At 41.5% G+C, this 18,493-nt stretch overlaps 1 protein-coding gene across 1 annotated transcript in view; it reads left to right on the top strand.

Annotated features, from left to right (window-relative positions):
• UBR2 (ubiquitin protein ligase E3 component n-recognin 2) overlaps positions 1-18,493 on the top strand; it is a 201,054-nt gene that overhangs the window by 126,465 nt on the left and 56,096 nt on the right. Inside the window, exons 22-25 of the mRNA XM_033937674.1 lie at positions 6,860-7,041; positions 7,143-7,342; positions 10,086-10,179; positions 14,957-15,118. Coding sequence (XP_033793565.1) covers positions 6,860-7,041; positions 7,143-7,342; positions 10,086-10,179; positions 14,957-15,118 — 638 coding nt within the window. The remainder of the gene's footprint in view (positions 1-6,859; positions 7,042-7,142; positions 7,343-10,085; positions 10,180-14,956; positions 15,119-18,493) is intronic.

Below are 18,493 nucleotides of genomic sequence, written 5' to 3'. Positions count from 1 at the left end.
TAAGCAAGATGGAATCGATGGGGTTAGGAAAGACACTAACTGCATGGGTCAATGATTGGCTGAGTGGCAGACTTCAGAGTCTGGTGGTTAATGGTACCCTCTCTAAAACATCGGAGGTGACCAGTGGAGTGCCGCAGTGCTCGGTCCCGGGTCCACTCCTTTTCTTTTTTTTTTTTTTTTTTTATATTCTTTATTTATCATTTTAAAAATTTTAACAAAATCAAACATTTTGTACAGAAAGATTGTCAGATTGATCACAAAATAATAAGTAAATTATTAACATAAAAAGAACAAAATTCAAATCGGACAATCTCAAGTCCTCAATAATTATGTGATCCAAGATATATATAAGAGTGAACTTTTAAGGAAATCAATTATAAATTCTATATAATAAAGAACAGTATCATGTGTCTGACTTGAGGAATTATTCTATTACCAAGTCCAACAATTACTTAGTTGTTATTGTGGTAGTTGTTGTTATACCCTCTTTTTCCAGACGTTTCAGTGTCAGAAAAGCTGTAAGTTGAGATGGCTCAAAAAACACATACTTATTATCTCGATATCTTACTATACATTTACATGGGAAACGTAAAAAGAAAATGCCACCCAGCTGTGTAACTCCTGCTTTCAACAAAAGAAACTGACGTCTACGATTCTGAGTTTCTCTGCTAACATCTGGAAACATTTGAATTTTCAAACCCAGAAACTCCTTACTCTTGTTCCTAAAGAACATTTTCAAAATCCAATCTTTGTCCGGCAACAATGCCACAGATAGTATAAGAGTTGCTGGTTTAACCAAATCTTTATCTGATGTTTCCAAAATTGCTGTCAAATTTTGTTGAAGGTCTTGTGTTTCCTGTCTCTTATCCTCCGGATGTTGACCCCTTACATTCATAGGCAAATAATATACTCGAGTGAGAGGAGGCAATGATTCCTCAGGAATATTAAATATCTCCATGAAGTACCTTTTTATCATCTCTCTCGGGTTTACTGATAGGATTTTAGGAAAATTCAACAGTCGTAGGTTATTAGTCCGATAGTTATTTTCCATAATTTCCAATTTTTTTCTAATACTTTGATTATCTTTTATTATTGTAGATTGAACTTGTTTAATCATTTTCACTTCATTTTCAATACCTCCAAATTTTTCTTTGACATTAGAAATTTCCTGTTTATTTTCCTCTATTGTCTGTTTTTGAATTTTTATATTCTTTTCACCTTCTTTAATTTGTTTAGTTAGTGAGTCTCCCAGTTTGGAAACTAAGTCCCAAATTGAATCAAGAGTCACTTCAGCTGGTTTCTCATATTTAAAGAAAGTCTCATGTAAAGTTAGGGAAGACTCACCTTGACTGCCTTCTGTCTGTTGGTCTGGACTTTTTTCTCCTTCTGCTCTATCCGCTGGAACCATCTCTGGACTTAACAAAGCCATAGAGACTTCACCTTGCTGGCTCCCTGATGTTACAGCCTCATGATCAAAGAGTGCTGCTACTTCTGGCCCACTCCTTTCACATGGGGAACTCGCACTCAGCGGTGGGGGAGGTGGACTCCTCTGGTCGGGGCTCAGTGTGGTATCCAGCCCAAGGACTTCCGATCCGGCGTCACTCCACGTCGCAGAGTCCAGCGGGCGATTCCCCGAACCTACTGACTCCCTCTGAAGACGCTGAAGAAAATGTTCAATTGAAGCGAGAGGGGGGTGTTCAAGACGTCGTGAGGCTGCAACGGCGCTCTTACCCCGTCTCTTCGGCATCGCGACTGACAAATAGTCTGATCGCTGTTGAAATATAAACAATCGTGCCCTCAGCTTCTCACCAGTCACTGATACAAATCAAATCATATATCCTGGATCTGAAGATCTCCTGTATTCGTTCCTATATTCCAATAGGCAAATCAATAATCTCCAACTCCCTGGCTCCTCATGGCTCCAAGGGGCTCCCAAGGGGCCTGGCGAGCCCCTTCGGCCACGCCCTGCGGCCGCGCGGCTGCGGCCGCAACCGCGGCGGCGTTCTGTTTTTAAATTGTTGGAGACGGACCCGGTGACGTCAGGGGTCCGTCTCTGAAGATGCCTGCTAGGAACCAGTGGAAAAAAGCAGAACCGCTGCTACAGGAAGCCAGGGAGAGAGGCACAATCCCCTCAGATGAAATGCTCCGATGCAGGAGATCTCCCGAGTCTCCCGCGGCGGCGTTCTGTTTTTAAATTGTTGGAGACGGACCCGGTGACGTCAGGGGTCCGTCTCTGAAGATGCCTGCTAGGAACCAGTGGAAAAAAGCAGAACCGCTGCTACAGGAAGCCAGGGAGAGAGGCACAATCCCCTCAGATGAAATGCTCCGATGCAGGAGATCTCCCGAGTCTCCCGCGGCGGCGTTCTGTTTTTAAATTGTTGGAGACGGACCCGGTGACGTCAGGGGTCCGTCTCTGAAGATGCCTGCTAGGAACCAGTGGAAAAAAGCAGAACCGCTGCTACAGGAAGCCAGGGAGAGAGGCACAATCCCCTCAGATGAAATGCTCCGATGCAGGAGATCTCCCCACTCCTTTTCAACATATTCATAGGGGATCTGACTCAAGGGCTTCAAGGTAAAATAACACTATTCGCCGATGACGCCAAACTATGTAATATAGTAAGTGAATGCAGTTTACAGAATTATATGGCGCAGGACCTGCTTACATTGGAAAGTTGGTCCTCAACCTGGCAGCTAGGCTTCAATGCTAAGAAATGTAAGGTCATGCACCTCGGAAGCGGAAATCCATGCAGGACGTACTTCTTGAACGGAGAAACTTTAACTAGGACTTCAGCAGAACGAGATTTAGGAGTAATCATCAGTGCAGACATGAAAACTGCCAATCAAGTGGAGAAGGCTTCATCTAAGGCAAGGCAGATATTGGGTTGTACCAATAGAAGTTTCGTCAGCCGAAAGCCTGAAGTCATAATGCCGTTGTACAGGGCCATGATGAGACCTCATCTGGAGTACTGTGTGCAATTCTGGAGGCCACATTACAGTAAAGATGTGCGCAGAATTGAATCGGTTCAACGGACGGCCACCAGGATGATCTCGGGGCTCAAGGGTCTCTCGTACGAAGAGAGACTGAACAAATTGCAGCTCTACACTCTCGAGGAACATAGGGAGAGGGGAGACATGATCGAAACATTTAAGTACCTCACGGGACGTGTCGAAGTGGAAGATGATATTTTCTTTCTCAAGGGACCCTCGGCCACAAGAGAGCACCTGCTCAAACTCAGGGACGGAAAATTTCATGGCGACACCAGAAAGTATTTCTTCACAGAGAGAGTGGTTGATCATTGGAACAAGCTTCCAGTGCAGGTGATCGAGGCAGACAGCGTGCCAGACTTTAAGAATAAATGGGATACCCATGTGGGATCCCTACGAGGGTCAAGATAAGAAAATTGGGTCATTAGGGCATAGACAGGGGGTGGGTAAGCAGAGTGGGCAGACTTGATGGGCTGTAGCCCTTTTCTGCCGTCATCTTCTATGTTTTTATAATTCAACTGATATAATATTGTGTACTTGATGTAAGATGAAAAAATGAATAAAGAATTGGGGGGGGAAAAAAAAATTTCATCTGCTATTTGGACACCCAGTCTTCCAATTTCCTAAAGTCTACCTGCAATTTTTCACAGTCCGCATACGATTCAACAACATTGAAACATGCAAATTTAAATCATCTCACTCATTCCAATTTCCAGATCATTTATAAATAAGTTAGATAGCACTGGTCCCAGAACAGAACCCTGCGACACTCCACCTTCCTACATTGAGAAAAATGTCCATTTAATCCTACCCTCTGTTTTCTGCCCGATGACCAATTCCTAAACTGAACATTGTCTCCTATCCCATGTCTCTTTAATTTTATTAAGAGCCTCTCATGAACAACTTTGTTAAAAGCTTTCTGAAAATCTAGATACACTGCATCAACCAGACACCTTTAACCACATGTTTATTCACATTTTCAAAGAAGTCAAGCAAATTGATGAGGCAAGACCTCCCTTGGCTGAACCCATGCTGACTCTATTCTAGTAAATCATGTTTGTCTACGTGTTCCACAATTTTGTTTTATAATTATTTCCACTATTTTGCCCGGCACTGAAGTCAAGCTTACTGGTCTTTAATTTTCTGGATCTCTCCAGGAACTCTTTTTAAAAATTGGCATAACATTGGCCACCCTCCAATCTCAGGTACTACAGATGATTTTATCAACAGATTACAGATTGATAATAGCAAATCTGAAATTTCATGTTTTGAGTTCTTTCAGTACAATCCGGTCCAGGTGATTTATCACTCTTTAACTTGTCAATTTTGCCTAGTACTTCTTCCAGGTTCACCAAGATTTCTTTCAATTCCTCTGTATCATCACCCTTGAAAACTATTTCCGGTTCAGGTAGAGCTCTTGCATCTTCTTCCATAAAGACTAAAGCAAAGAATTCATTCAGTCTCTTTGCTATGGCCTTATCTTCCCTGAGCGCCCCTTTTGCTCCTTGATCATCCAACGGTCCCACTGATTTCCTCACAGATTCAAAGCGGGTTACAATTGACATTAATGCTAACATGGATTCTTATGTACAATGTGTGATTGAAAACAAGTTTATAATCCTGGCAAAGAGTCTTAACATGTTAAGTTTCATATGGTGCTATCCTCATATTAGGGAAAACTTTTAATATAGGGTGTGTGTCAGATTAAGATTTAAGGGAGTTGTTTCTGAAGACCCATGGTTTTTGTGGAAGAGAGTGTATCAAAATGGCCCAGATCTCCATTGGAATTGAGTTCCAGAGTTCTACTATAGGGTAGATGAGTGTTTTGCAGTGACTCATCTTGTATTTTGTGCCTTTCATAATGGGGAATGATAGAATCAAGTGGTTGGTAGATCTGCCTAGTAATTCATTGAATCTGGGGAAGCTGTTTGGTGCCCCCCATTTAAAAAACTTGAATGCTATGCAGGTTAGCTTGAATTCCATCAGCCTTTCTACTAGGAGCCAGTGTAGTTCCATAAGTAGTGATGTGACAGAATGACAGCGTGATTTGTAGAATATTAGTCTTGCTGCGGTGTTTTGTATCAGTTGGAGGTTTTTTCCTTGAATTTTGTCGAAATAACTGAGAACATAGCATTACTAGTCTAGTGATGATAAGATAATTGACTGAACCAGTGTTCAGTAGCATTGTTAGAAGAAGTAGGATCCGATCCCTCTTAGCCATTGTAGAATAAAGAAGGATTTCTTGATTAGCTTATTTACATACTCGTAATTTTCATAACTTAGCGTGCTGTCCAGGATGACTCCTAGTACCTTGGAGGATTGTTCAGTGTTGAAGCTGGCTCCATTTGATAGTTTGATAATGGATGGAATCGTGTCTGTGTTGTCCGAACCCTAGTAATTTGGTTTTTTCTCTGTTTAACTTGAGATGGTATTTTATCAACAACTCATGATACTTTGACTAATGCTCTGGACAGTATAGTTGACAGATCTGTTAGATCCAAGTCTGAGGGTATTAAATAAGAGTTGTTATCTGCATATGAGAAAGGCCATTCTCTGGGGCTCAGGTCTATAGAATTTAAGGTGGTCATGAATATGATATATAGTAGCAGTGAAATAGGAGATCCCTGGGGCACTCCACAAGGTGGATTCCAGTATTCAGTGTAGGCTCTGTCCTTTAGTACTCTGTATCTTCTATTTGTTAAGAATCCTTGGAACCATTGTAGGATGGACATGGTGGTCCTTGATACCTAGTGGGTTTTTTTGGGGGGGGGGTTGTTTGTTTGTTTGTTTTATCAGCGGCCTCCCGTCTGCCTCTGGAGTCCTCTTACAAAAGTTGCCAAAAAAGCATGCATATAACCAGTCTTTTTGGTGGCCACAGAGCGCAAAGGTCAGACGCACACAACACTTACCCATTGATTGCACTATACAGCACAACCAATGGGAGCACTGCACATGTCTGCCCACCCCCTTGAAAGTGAAATAGGAAACGCCACACAGCAATCACCTCCCTGTGAACTTCCACTCGAGTCGCACTCCATGATGTTCCTGCTTGTGGTACACAAACTTTGTGCAACTTATACAACAGTATTCTGTGAGGTAAGACAGCCCCAGAGGCTGCCGAAAAACTTGGTTGTACACGTGCTTTTTTTGGTGACTTTTATAAAAACAACTCCGGATGCAGATTCGTTTATTCACACACTGATAGCATGCAGTTCCAAGGCCTGTTTTTGCTACAAAACAATATTTGGTTTATCCCCAAGCTACATCACCCCTCACTTCACCCTTAACCACAACTATAAGAACTCCCAAAAAATTCAACTCTTCGCCTTCCCCTCCCTAAAACTATGCCACTCAAAAAAATTCCTTGACAAAACCTATGCCTTCCAAGCTGCCAAACTAAACCCTTGGCTAGCCCAAATGGTCCTCCAGGCCTACAACTACCTCGACTTTAGAAAATTACTCAAAACTCACCTATTCCGAGACCAAGACCCTTAATGCCCCTTTTCTACCCTCCTCCTCCCCCCGTCCTGATCTACTCCCCTCCCCCCACTTCGCTCCTTACTGTTCGCAACTCTATGATCAATTCGATATGCAACCACTTGTAACTACTCTCGCCTTGCTGTTTGCAACTCTATGATCAATTTGATATGTAACCACTTGTAATCTCTGTTTAACTAATGTGAACCGCCTAGAACTCTTCGGGGTATGGCGGTATACAAAAATAAAGTTATTATTATTATTATTTAACTCCCATCTACCACATACTATTGAAACTCCTGTATACCATATACAATGTCTTTTTAAATATTTTAATCATTAAAGGTTAGGTGCTTAATAAGTTTTGAATGTCTGTTGATTGGTTATTTTTTCTCAGAACGCTCGAGATAAAGACAAAGCCGAGAGGAAACGAAAGGCTGACATTGCCAGACTGCGCAGAGAAAAAATCATGGCTCAGATGTCTGAAATGCAGCGGCATTTTATTGATGAGAACAAAGAGCTCTTTCAGCAAACGATAGAAGAACTTGAGGCATCAAGTTCCACACTATATGATAATAGGTAAAAAGGACTAATTCTTTTTGAAGGCTCTTGTCTGCAGAACTGTTTTTACTTCATTGTGTATAAAGGATGCATTTTTTAATAGCCTCACTTCATTTCAGCTCTGCGGTTCCAGATACAACACTTGTAGTATTGGGTCCGCAACAGACTAAAGTCACTGAGCACAGGCAAGTGGTTATCTGCATCCTGTGTCAAGAAGAACAGGAGTTCAAAGTAGATAACAAGGCCATGGTCCTGGCAGCATTTGTTCAAAGATCAACAGTGTTGTCAAAAAACAGAAGTAAAATTACTGAGGATCTTGGTAAGTAGTGCCCAAATCTGTACTGTAGTTCCACGGCCTAAATAGTTACCTTACCACCATCGTTATGAAGCCTCTGGGTTATATCATTAATATCTGGTTGATTATATCAAAAGTTAATTAAAAGATTCAAATTGTTCTATTATAAGAACATATAGTTTTACTTCAGAAGTATATATTGTCTCCAAATTTTATATACGATACACAAAATTGCATGTCCAACTTCGGGTGCACTTGACATATGGGGCTGGTTTCCTGAACTGGGTTCACTTCCAACATGATTAGGGGACATTCTTGATACAGTCAATATAGGTGAACATGTCAGAGGGACTAGTCCCCAGGCGACACATAGACAACACCCAGATAAGTGCCATGTAACTTTGCGAAGAGATTTAGGTCTCCTTTTACGAAACATCGATAGCAGTTTCTAGCACGGGGAGCTGCGCTGCTCCTGACGCTCATTGAGTTCCTATGAGCGTTGGGAGCAGTTCGGCTCCCCGCGCTAGAAACTGCTATCGCAGTTTTGTAAAAGAGGGGGTTAAAGTTTGAAATAATTAACATAAATTGAATCATTGAATGTATGAGAAGTTTTATATAAAGTTTTATACTAAAATCAACGACTAGTGCAGTACATCAATTTCAACAAGAGTTGATGCAGAATGCAGTGCGAGATTCCTTTTGGTATAACAAATAACCACACGAAAAGCACATTCTGAAGATACAGCTCAAAGGTTTAATATATGCCTTCAAATTTATAATTAGAGGTTACCTGAGCATATGATTTGTGGATTTGCTTGTGGATAGTAACCTAAGAACAGAGCCATTAGAGCAGCAGTCTCTGGGAGATATAGCATGGTCTTACTACTTGTCTTCATGAGCTGAGAGGGTCAAATTCAGATCCCAGATGCATAATTACATGTTGTGCCATCCATTGCACTCAGACTGGTCTGTGTAAATTTATTCTCAATTTTGTTTAAATGTTGGACGTGTGAAATGCAGGAGTGTCATGCTGAATGGTAAGGCGCAAGTTTTCAGTTCCAATGTCCTATTTTTAGTGATGGTACTTGAAAAGCACAGGGATGATAATTGAGTGATGTAGTCAGAAAGTTGCTAATCCATCCATTTATATGATCTGACAGATTCCACCCTTGGACAAAATATATCTTTAAGCTGAACTCAAATGGAAGATTGTATGTAGTGACGTTCCCGTTATTTTTCTTGAAGGGTTTTTGTAGGTTCTTCATGGAAAAGGATGCTTAGTGAGATAGTATGTTTGTGTGGGTTTGCAGTTATAGAGAAGCATATGTTCTGGTGATGGGTTTGGCACAGTTGGTCTAAGGATACAGTTCATCCAAAAGTTAATTTGTCTAATTGACTATTGGTCTAAAAATTTAAATAATCAAGATAAGGAAAGGGATTGGGACTTGTATACTGCCTTTTTTGTAGTTTTACAACCACACTTAAAGTGGTTTATATACAGATTCTTCAAGTGTTTTCCCTATCTGTCCTGGCGGACTCACAATCTATCTACTATACCTGGAGCAGTAGAGGGTTAAGTGACTTGCCCAAGATCACAAGGAGCAGAGCAGAGTTTGAACCCACAATCTCAGGGTGCTGAGGCTGTAGCTCTACTAGGCCACACATTTGTCATGTGGCAGATCACTTTTTTAAAGTCAATATGAGAGTAAAACTGCATGTTTTAATCTAATCATTGCATTAACTACAGCAAGATACAGAAATGAAAGATTAGCACACAGACTTTAAGACGTAAGTTAATTTTATATATGAGTAAAAAAAAGTTAATATGAGAAAATTAAAAAGCAAGAAAGTCTGTCAATGTTGTTCTAAAAGTGCAGATTGTTTTTCAGTGCTATGTAGAAAATCCAGAATATTGTAGGAGGCTCGTGGCGCAAAATAGCTACAAAATTGCACTGATTTTTGCATCAGTATCTTGACTCCTCTTTTGTTTAGACCAGAGTCTCGCAAACTTTCCAGGGGGCGGCACACTAGATCCAGTGCCCTGGCCAGAAGGCACCCGGAAGTGCGCGCGCGTCATCACATCGATGTTTGCGCATGCACGGAGGCCCGTCTGGCTGCGACCCGCTTCAGTGGAAGGATCCAGAAGGTGCGGGGAGAGACGCCGGCCAGGAGGAGATTTATCTGCGCCTGCTGACTTCCTACAGGATGTGCCTCTCACCGCGAGAGGCACGTCCTGCAGGCAGTCAGCCGGCGTGGATGACTCTCCTCCTCGCCAGTGTGTCGCGGCACACCTGAAATCTCAGGAGGCACACTGGTGTGCTATGGCGCACAGTTTGCGATACACTGGTTTAGACCAATTCTTTCCTATCAAATAATGGTGTTCCTTTCAATACTGTGCCTAGTCTGTACAAATAAACCGCTGAGCTCTGTTCGCCAGTCAAAGTGCTATAGTACATCTTGAATAAATAAATAGATAGACCAACTGAGCCATTAGATATTTTGTATTTTAGACCAATTGTCAGGGACAGTGGCGATGTAAACTGCTGGGTTGCAACTAGAGCATTTGACCCTCCGTTGTATAAAAACTGATTGATTGCACAAGGCTCGTATTAATACTACATGAGAGGAGGCATTCAAAGCATTGCTGTTCATATGTTCTGTACCTTATAATGTGTTGTTACCTTTGCTCTAAATAAGTTACTGAAAATCACTGCCAGTATTCAGTTATGCTGACGTACTTAAATACTGAACTGTTTGTTTTATGCAGAGAAGTATGATCCATTGTTCATGCACCCAGATTTGGTCTGTGGAACTCATACTGGTAGCTGTGGGCATATTATGCATGCCCAGTGCTGGCAAAGGTAATGGGAGCTGCCTTAAATTAACCTGCCTTTAACTAGAACATCATATATTTTTCTTTGTTTTAAATGCTGCTATTCACGTTGGTGTGGTAACATGCACACAGCACTGACAAGTACAGTTTCACATGTCACAAAGTCATTTTTACAAATTGATTTAATGTTTAGCATAATAGAAATTTGCCTTCAGTCTTTATTAATCTTGCTTTAATATTTTTTATCATGAGCACATCAGCGGTCATACAGAAGGGTCACTAAACAGAATAGAGCGATTCCCACAGTTTCCTAGAAATTCTATTAGGTTTCCTGCACGCCCATGGCCTCTCTTATTTCCTGCTTTATGGAATACGCAAGCCTGTTCAGTAGCTCATTGCAAAGGTAATAGTTTTCTGTGAGTCTATGGTCAAGTGTAGAGAAAAGCTCAAAGGACTTGGCCTGAAAAGCATAATGAGCAAGCATTGAACCTCAAGCAATGGCTTTGTGGCAGAACACACTGAAGTACAGCTACAAACATAATGAAACTTCCAGGCACTCAACAGTGGCCACACATGGTCATTTCAGCCTGCTATGCAAAGACTGATCCACATCATTCACCCCATGGTAATGCCAAACAGCTTTCTGAGATGTTCAGTATAAGGAGGTTGAGGGTGTGTCTTGGATATATGATAGTTAGGAGTACTGAGGTGTGTGCTTTGTCTGGGTAGATTAAATGGTTTTACAAAGTTATATATTTTGAAAGTGTTAGAAGACGTATCAGGAGAGACTGGAAACCCTGAATATGTATACCCTAGAGCAGTGTTCTTCAACCTTTTTACACCTATGGACCAGCGGAAATAAAATATTTTGTGGACCGGCAAACTACTAAGACTGAAATTTTTTTTAAAAACCATCGCCGCCCCGTCCCCGAGAGCTCGGTCCCACAAACTATCTGATCCCATCCGCACAAGCCTCAAATATGATTTTATATTGAACATATTTTATTAAAGTATAAAAAGAAACAATATTCTATACAATTGTCATTTTATAAATACAAATAATACAGGGCAAAGATCAACAAAAACCCTGTCTCCCCTCCCCTTCATATATATCCCCTCTACTATCAAGAAAATTGAAAAAGCCAAATTATTACAGAATGCTACACAAATATGTAACAGAATACCACAGTCACACATGACAGGAATGGTACTCCAGGTGAGGGCGTACCATGGCCCGGTACAGCGGCATAATAACCTTCTGTCTCTTCAGTCCAGCATCTGCCCCTTCCATTCACTGTCTGTCTTTCCCTACCATCTCTCCTCCTGCCCCCCCCCAAAAAAAAAAATTTGGTTTGGCATCTATCATCTTCCTCCTGTTCCCCTCATGGTCTGGCATCTCTGTCCTTCCCTCCCCCTGTGGTTTTTAGCATCTCTCTTTTCTCATTTCCTCCACTCAGATCTGATATCGTTCTCTGCTCTCTCTTCCCTTTTCTTCTCTGGTCTTCCTTCTCTATTTTCTGCCTCCATCTAAATTAAATTCTTTCTTACTATTTAGTCCTGTTTCCCTCTTTTCACTGTGTCTACCCACAGCTTGTCATCCCTTTACTTCACCCCTCCATTATCTTACTATTTTCTTCCCCCTTTATTTATCTCCTCCTTCCATCCAGTATGTTCTTTCCCCACTTCCATTCAGCATCTGCTCTCCCCTCTCAACTGACATCCATCTGCCTTCTGCTCTCTCTCCCTTCTTCTCACTTCCATCATCTGTCTCCTTCTCTCTCTCCCCCCCCCCAACTTCCATCATCTGCCCCCCTTCCCCTCATCTTTGCGGGTCACTTTCTATCCCCTGAGGGTGGCTCATGTCAGAGGGGAAGCTTTGGCCGAGCAGAACTGCTTGCAAGGAACAGTGGAACTTACTTGATGTTGATGCTGGGGCCCTTGCCGTTTGAAGAAAAAAAAAAAAAAAGGTGGAAAAAAGGGACCTGCAAAGGTGAGAGGAAGGGAAACCTCCAGGACAACTGCTCTTTGCCCTCCTTCAGCGGCCCAAGAGTCTTTAGGCAAGCGGCAGCTCTGTGTGCTTTTAACTTCGGCCCAGAGCTGCCCCTAAGCAGTAGTTTAGCGTGGTTTCATGAGGCAGCCTCGGGGCCTTTGCTAGGCCGGCCCACATCGCATCACCGAAGCGGGCTGGCCTATCAAGGCCCCGAGGCTGCCTCATGAAACCAAGCTAAACTACTGCTTAGGGGCAGCTCTGTGCCAAAGTTAAAAGCACACAGAGCTGCCGCTGCTGATCTGGAGGTGCGGAGACAAGGCAGGAAGAATACGCGGCAGGAGTCCCGGCACAGCGACGGCAACAGAAAGTTGCAAGTCAGCTGACGCTGGCACCTTTCGTTGCGGCGGGGACCCGAATCCTTCGCGGACTGTCAAGATTTTTTTGCAGACTGGCACCGGTCCATGGACCGGCGGTTGAAGAACTGTGCCCTAGAAGAAAGGAGGGACAGGGGAGATATGATTTATACGTTCAAATACTTGAAAGATATTAACGTAGAACAAAATCTATTCCAGAGAAAGGAAAATGGTAAAACCATAGGGCATAATTTGAGTTTGAGGGGTGGTAGATTCAAGAGCAATGTTAGGAAATTCTTCTTTACGGAGAGGGTGGTTGATGCGTGGAATGCGCTCCCGAAGGAGGTGGTAGAGAAGAAAACAGTGACAGAGTTCAACCAAGCGTGGGATGAACACAGAGGATCTCTAATCAGAAAATAATGGGTATATATTGAAGGAACTAAGGCCAGTACTGGGCAGACTTGCACGGCCTGTGTCCCGTATATGGACATTCAGTTGAGGATGGGCTGGGGAGGGTTTCAATGGCTGGGATGATTAAGATGGGCTGGAGTGAGATTTGATGGAGACTCCAGTAGATGGAACCTAAGCATACTACTGACCAGGGCTCTGGGTTTCTGGCCCAGAAATATCTAAGAAAAAGGACCATTTAAACTTGTGTCTTTATCTTCCGTCATTTACTATGTTACTGTGTAAATTATATTGAGTGTTTTTCCAGAGAGGCAATAAGAGTCTGCTTTCATAAAGATTTTTAGTACTGTAAAGTGTCGATCAGGCCATGTTTGCATCTGTTTACTGTCTAGATAGTTTCCATTCAGGATATTGACTTATCTATTCTCTAAGGCCTCTTTATTTAGGACCCAACTCAAAAACTTAAAAATGAAAAAAGTCATAATATAAAAATGATTTCATAAAATTCCTCACCTATTAATATAGACTATTGTCCTGTTTTATTTGGATGCATCCATTACCACTCTTGTCATCCAAGAAAACAGACTTGCTGACCTCTAGTTGATCCCTGCAGGCCATCTTGTTGCCCAAATCACTTGACTCCCATTTGGGTACTTTTTACTTCTCTAGTATTGCCCTGAGTTTGACTGCTCAGAGAGCTGAAGAGAGAGAAGGGCATGCAGAATCCTCTGCACATGTGAAAAGTTTTCTCAGAATTTTCTAGAAAGTTCTGGGGAGCCAGTTTTGTGGCCCACTCTTTCATGTGGAGGGGTCCTAGTTTGAGTCCTGTATCAAGTGTTCTGTATCTGTGAATAGCTGAGGATGTTGCAAAGGTGGCCTTCAGTGCCTCAGAGAAGAGGAGTCCTAGTAGGAGTGGAGTAGCCTAATGGTTGGTGCAGTGGCCTGAGAATCAGGGGAACTGGATTCAGTTTTCATTGCCTCTCCTTGTGACTAGGCAAGTCATTTAATCCACTATTGCCCCAGGTACAAAATAATTACCTGCATATAATATGTAACCAGTTTGATTGTAACCATGTAATGGTGGTGTATCAAATCCTATCTCCTTTCCCTTCGATCATCAAATCACCAAAGGTGATACCTGGTGGCCACATTTAGAGTCCATGGTGCAGGTTGCTGAAAGGAGTCCTAGTGCATAGTTCTTACCTTCAGAACTTTTGATCCATTGATCGGACTGGGAATAATGTGAGGGAGGGTCATTTAACATATAGGGAAAAATTCTAGGCAAATAGAGGTTAAGGATATTGGGATCCCAGCACTGGTTCAGTTTGAGGTGGAAGAAAAAAAGAAAAACTATTGACTCAAAATGAAATAGTTCTGGAGATCACCTTTTTTTTGGTACATGTAACTGACTTCAGAAAACAATACTTGTGAGTAAGTTTACTTATAAGAAAACTAGTATTCAGGAAAACCCAGTTTCTAAAATTTAAAGAAAAATAAGATTGTAAAAGAAATATTCCATGATGGAATATTTTTTTAAAGTTTTGAAAAATTAAGAGCTATCTTTTTCTGGGTTTCTCTACTATTAAAGCAATAAAATTCTTTAGCATTCAGTATCAGGTATTTTCATGTCTGTAACCCTAAGTTTTTATCCTTTTTTGACCAATAGTTTCCATTTACTTAGGATCCCAGTTTAATTGGAACAGGCCTTTACTGAGCTGGAGTGCCACGAACCTTCAGTTCAAACAACTTGGGGAAGGAGAGGGGCTAGCACCACCTCTTCCCCACTCCTAATCATCTAAGTCCTCAATGCATTTTGTGACTCCCTCTAGAACCTGGTATGTGTGCACACTTGAGTCTGCTCACTAGGTGCATTGTCTGGAACTCGTTCCCCGTGATCTATGGACATTGGGCCAGTGTACTGTAGCAACAGCAGATCCTGCCAAGCTTGACTCCTTGGTTAACCTTTGTTTCAATGTTGAGCCCTTAAGTGCATATATTTTTTTTTTCCTTTGATCCATTTACTGACTAATTCTGAAGGAGTCTCACTCTTCCAGGTATTTTGATGCTGTACAAGCCAAGGAACAGCGAAGACAACAAAGATTGCGAGTGCATACAAGCTATGATGTGGAAAATGGTGAATTCCTCTGTCCACTCTGTGAGTGTATAAGTAACACCGTTATACCCCTGCTTCCTCCTCCAAGAACTTTATATAACAGGTTAGCTTGCTTTCCTGACCATTTTCAGTTTGCTACTGTCTAATAAGCATGAATTAGTTAATAGCTTTATCTTTTAATTGAAAAAGTACTGTGAATGGATGGGCTCTACTATAAAACAGAAATATTGTTTTTTTTAATCCAAAGTTCAGCTGTATTTAATATTCTCCAAGGGAACTGGTGGTGGTGGTTGGTAGGTTTGAGCTGTTGGGATCATTTAATTTGCAACATTCTGTCCCAAGAAAGTCATAAGCTTTCAGTTGTAGAGCATTGACTGTCAACTGCTGTCTGTTTCTTCTGCCACATCCTTTCGTCGTGGAAGTTTAATAATACTGAAGTGTTTTCACACCCTGTAGAACTAGATGAACCACTAAGCATTTCCTGAATTTTTAGATAATTACAATATAGCTTATACAATTTAAAATATTTATAGTTACTGGGCTAGTTGAAATACATGCCAAGGTCTGGGGATGGTAAAACGTACTCTTCGATGATAAATTTCATATTCAACCGACTGAATTGCGGTTCTCTACATGGCCAGAGAGAGGTAATGCCCTTATAGACTTCTTGTCCATTTAACATGGTAACAGACATCTGATAAACAGCTCTATGGCTCTGATAATTGACCCTTATTAGAGAAGCAAGAATGAGAAGATATCAAGCATTCCAGAGAAAATTCTGTCCTTATTAACATAAAACAGGGTGGATAAAAATCAAGGATTAAAAAAAAATTTAAACTGGATTTTTAAAAATTTAAATATGACTTTTTAAAATTTAAATTGGATTTCTTAAAATGCATTTTTGAGGAAAAATCTATCTAAAGATAGTTTTCTATTTAAGATATATTATAGTCTAAAAGTTATTCATAATGAAAATGATACTGTATATTCATGGAATGTTTTATATTTTTTTGGTAAGTCTTGATGGGTGGGAGTAATGTCCACAGTAATCCCTGTTGTATGTCCTTATATAACAGAAGGGAATGTGTTTCATGCAGAAACAATTGATACCTCAGGAAACGCATATACAGCAGAATACTTACAGGAATTAACAACAAAAGCTATAATAAAATGTGAACAAAATGTGAACAAAAATTCAAATGTCTAGCACACAGTTCAGTCACAGGCAATGCTACAAATGTATCCAAGATAGAAGAAATTTAGAAGAACTTGGAAGAGAATACCAAGCTAATAACGTGGGTTCAGTGCTCATTTGCTGCTCCTCCTAGCCAAAGACTTCAGTGTCCTAGAAATATGTCATTGAAATTGCTAAATATTTCTGCTAACAGTCATTTTGCAGTAGCAGCTCTGAAAAGAATGAGTAGAACCAAGCTAACACGCCCAAAATATGTTAGATGGAAATCTGTATTAGACTGTTTTGAGCAGTCTTATCAAGAACTGGCCTGTACTGATTTCATCTGGCTGTAAATATTAAGATTGCACCAGCAAGAATGAGTCTGTAGAAAATCATGATTTAAATCAACTCTTTCTGACTAGTGATTTAAATCAATTTGAGTTAAATCAAATCTACCCTGACATAAAAACAAATGAAATTATTCTTGAGTGAAAGCCTAATAATTTTTCTGTAACAGTGGCTCTCCACAGGTAGTATTTTCATGGTTTCACACAACCCACTTACTGCAATTTGGGAATTGCATGTTTGTTCTCCCTTCTTCATACTCTCCTTTTAAACAAAGGATCGTGCCATGAATTAGTGGCAACTACTTTAACTTCTGAGTTTTGCTTCATTATAAATTGCTAACTTTGAACATACTGTTTTCAGTATGTGATATCAATCATGAATTGCTGCTGTTTAAGCTATACTTTTCTCTATGCCATGCTCGTCCCACTGTATTATTGACCATACTTAGCCCTCTGCTTTGGGGGTTGTTATTAGAGCAAAATCAGCTGTTTGCATTAAGCATATATGTATAAGCATAGTAGTCTAGTTCACTGTTTTTCAACCGCCGGTCCGCGGACTGGTGCCGGTCTGCAGGAAATTTCTGCCAGTCCAGGCAGGACCGGTGAGAATGACTAACTACAGTTTCCTGCCAGTCCGCGCAGGGCCGGCAAGATCAACGAGTTATTTTCATCTGGTCCGCGCTGGGCCGGAGAAATCATGGGGAGCCTCCGACAGTGGCTTTCTCCCCTCTCTGCAACTCTCCTTTACTTACCAGTGCAGCGATTCACGAAGGCAGCCTTGGGGCTTTTGCTGAGTCGCGGCCGTCTCTGATGATGCAACTTTCTCTTTCCTCAGAGGCGGCGCGACCCAACAAAGGACCCGAGGCTGCCTTCCTGAATCGCTGCGCTGGCAATTAAGGAGAGCTGCTGGGGGGGGAAAAAAGCTATTATTGGAGGCTGGGAAGCTGCTGGGCAAGGGGAAAAAAGGGACAGCTGCTACTAGACCTGGAGAGGGAGAAGGATAGATGCTGCTGGGAGGGGAGGAAGGGAAGAGAGTTACTGCTGGACAGGAGGAGGAGGGAAGGGAGAAGGAAAAAAGGAAGGAAACAGCTGGCAGGGAGATTAGAGGAGGGGAAGGGGAGAGACAGGCATGAGAAAGTAGAGATGTTGATGATGGGAAGGGGTCAGCAGAGAAATAAGCAGAGAGGGACAACGATGCTAGATCTGGTATAGGAGAGATAAAAATGAAGAGAGCAGTGAAGCTGGAATGAATCATGTAAAAAGGAGAGAGGGGGCACAGGCTGAAGGGGGAGAGGGCAGACAGTGGATGGAAGGGACAGATGCTGGATTGAAGAGGCAGAGAGGGCAGACGCTGGAAGGAAGAGAATGAAAAGAAGATGAAAGCAGAAACCAGAGATGACAAAAGGTAGAAAAAAATAATTTTATTTCTATTTTGTGATTAGAATATATCAGATTTGAAATATATATATATCCTGCTAGAGCTGGTGTTAGACATAACTGGGGACTGCAAAGCCCAGGCAGTGTTTCTTTAGCTTCCAGCTGGCTTAGGGCGCTCTCTGACCAGGGGGCAGTTGCCCTAGTTGCACGCCGCTAAAATTATTCCTGTCATGTGTGACTGCAGTATTCTGTTAGCATGATATTTCTGTGTAACATTCTGTAATAATTTGGCTTGTTCAGTTTTCTTGATAGTAGAGGGGATATATGTGAAGGGGAGGGTAGACGGGTTTTGTTGATCCTTTCTCTGTATTATTTGTATTTATAAAATGACAATTGTACAGAATATTGTTTCTTTTTATACTTTAATAAAATACATTCAATATAAAATCATAACTGAGGCTTGTATGGATGGGATCAGATGATTTGCGGGGACGGAGTTCGTGGAGATGGGGCGGAAATGGGGTTTTAAATTTTAGTCCTAGTAGTTTGCCGGTCCACAAAATAATTATTTTATTTTTGT

Source organism: Geotrypetes seraphini, chromosome 3 (assembly GCF_902459505.1).
Source record: "Geotrypetes seraphini chromosome 3, aGeoSer1.1, whole genome shotgun sequence".
NCBI classification, from domain to species: Eukaryota; Metazoa; Chordata; class Amphibia; order Gymnophiona; family Dermophiidae; genus Geotrypetes; species Geotrypetes seraphini.
The sequence above is the reverse complement of the archived record's forward strand: the minus strand, read 5'-3'. Positions and strand labels throughout refer to the sequence as shown.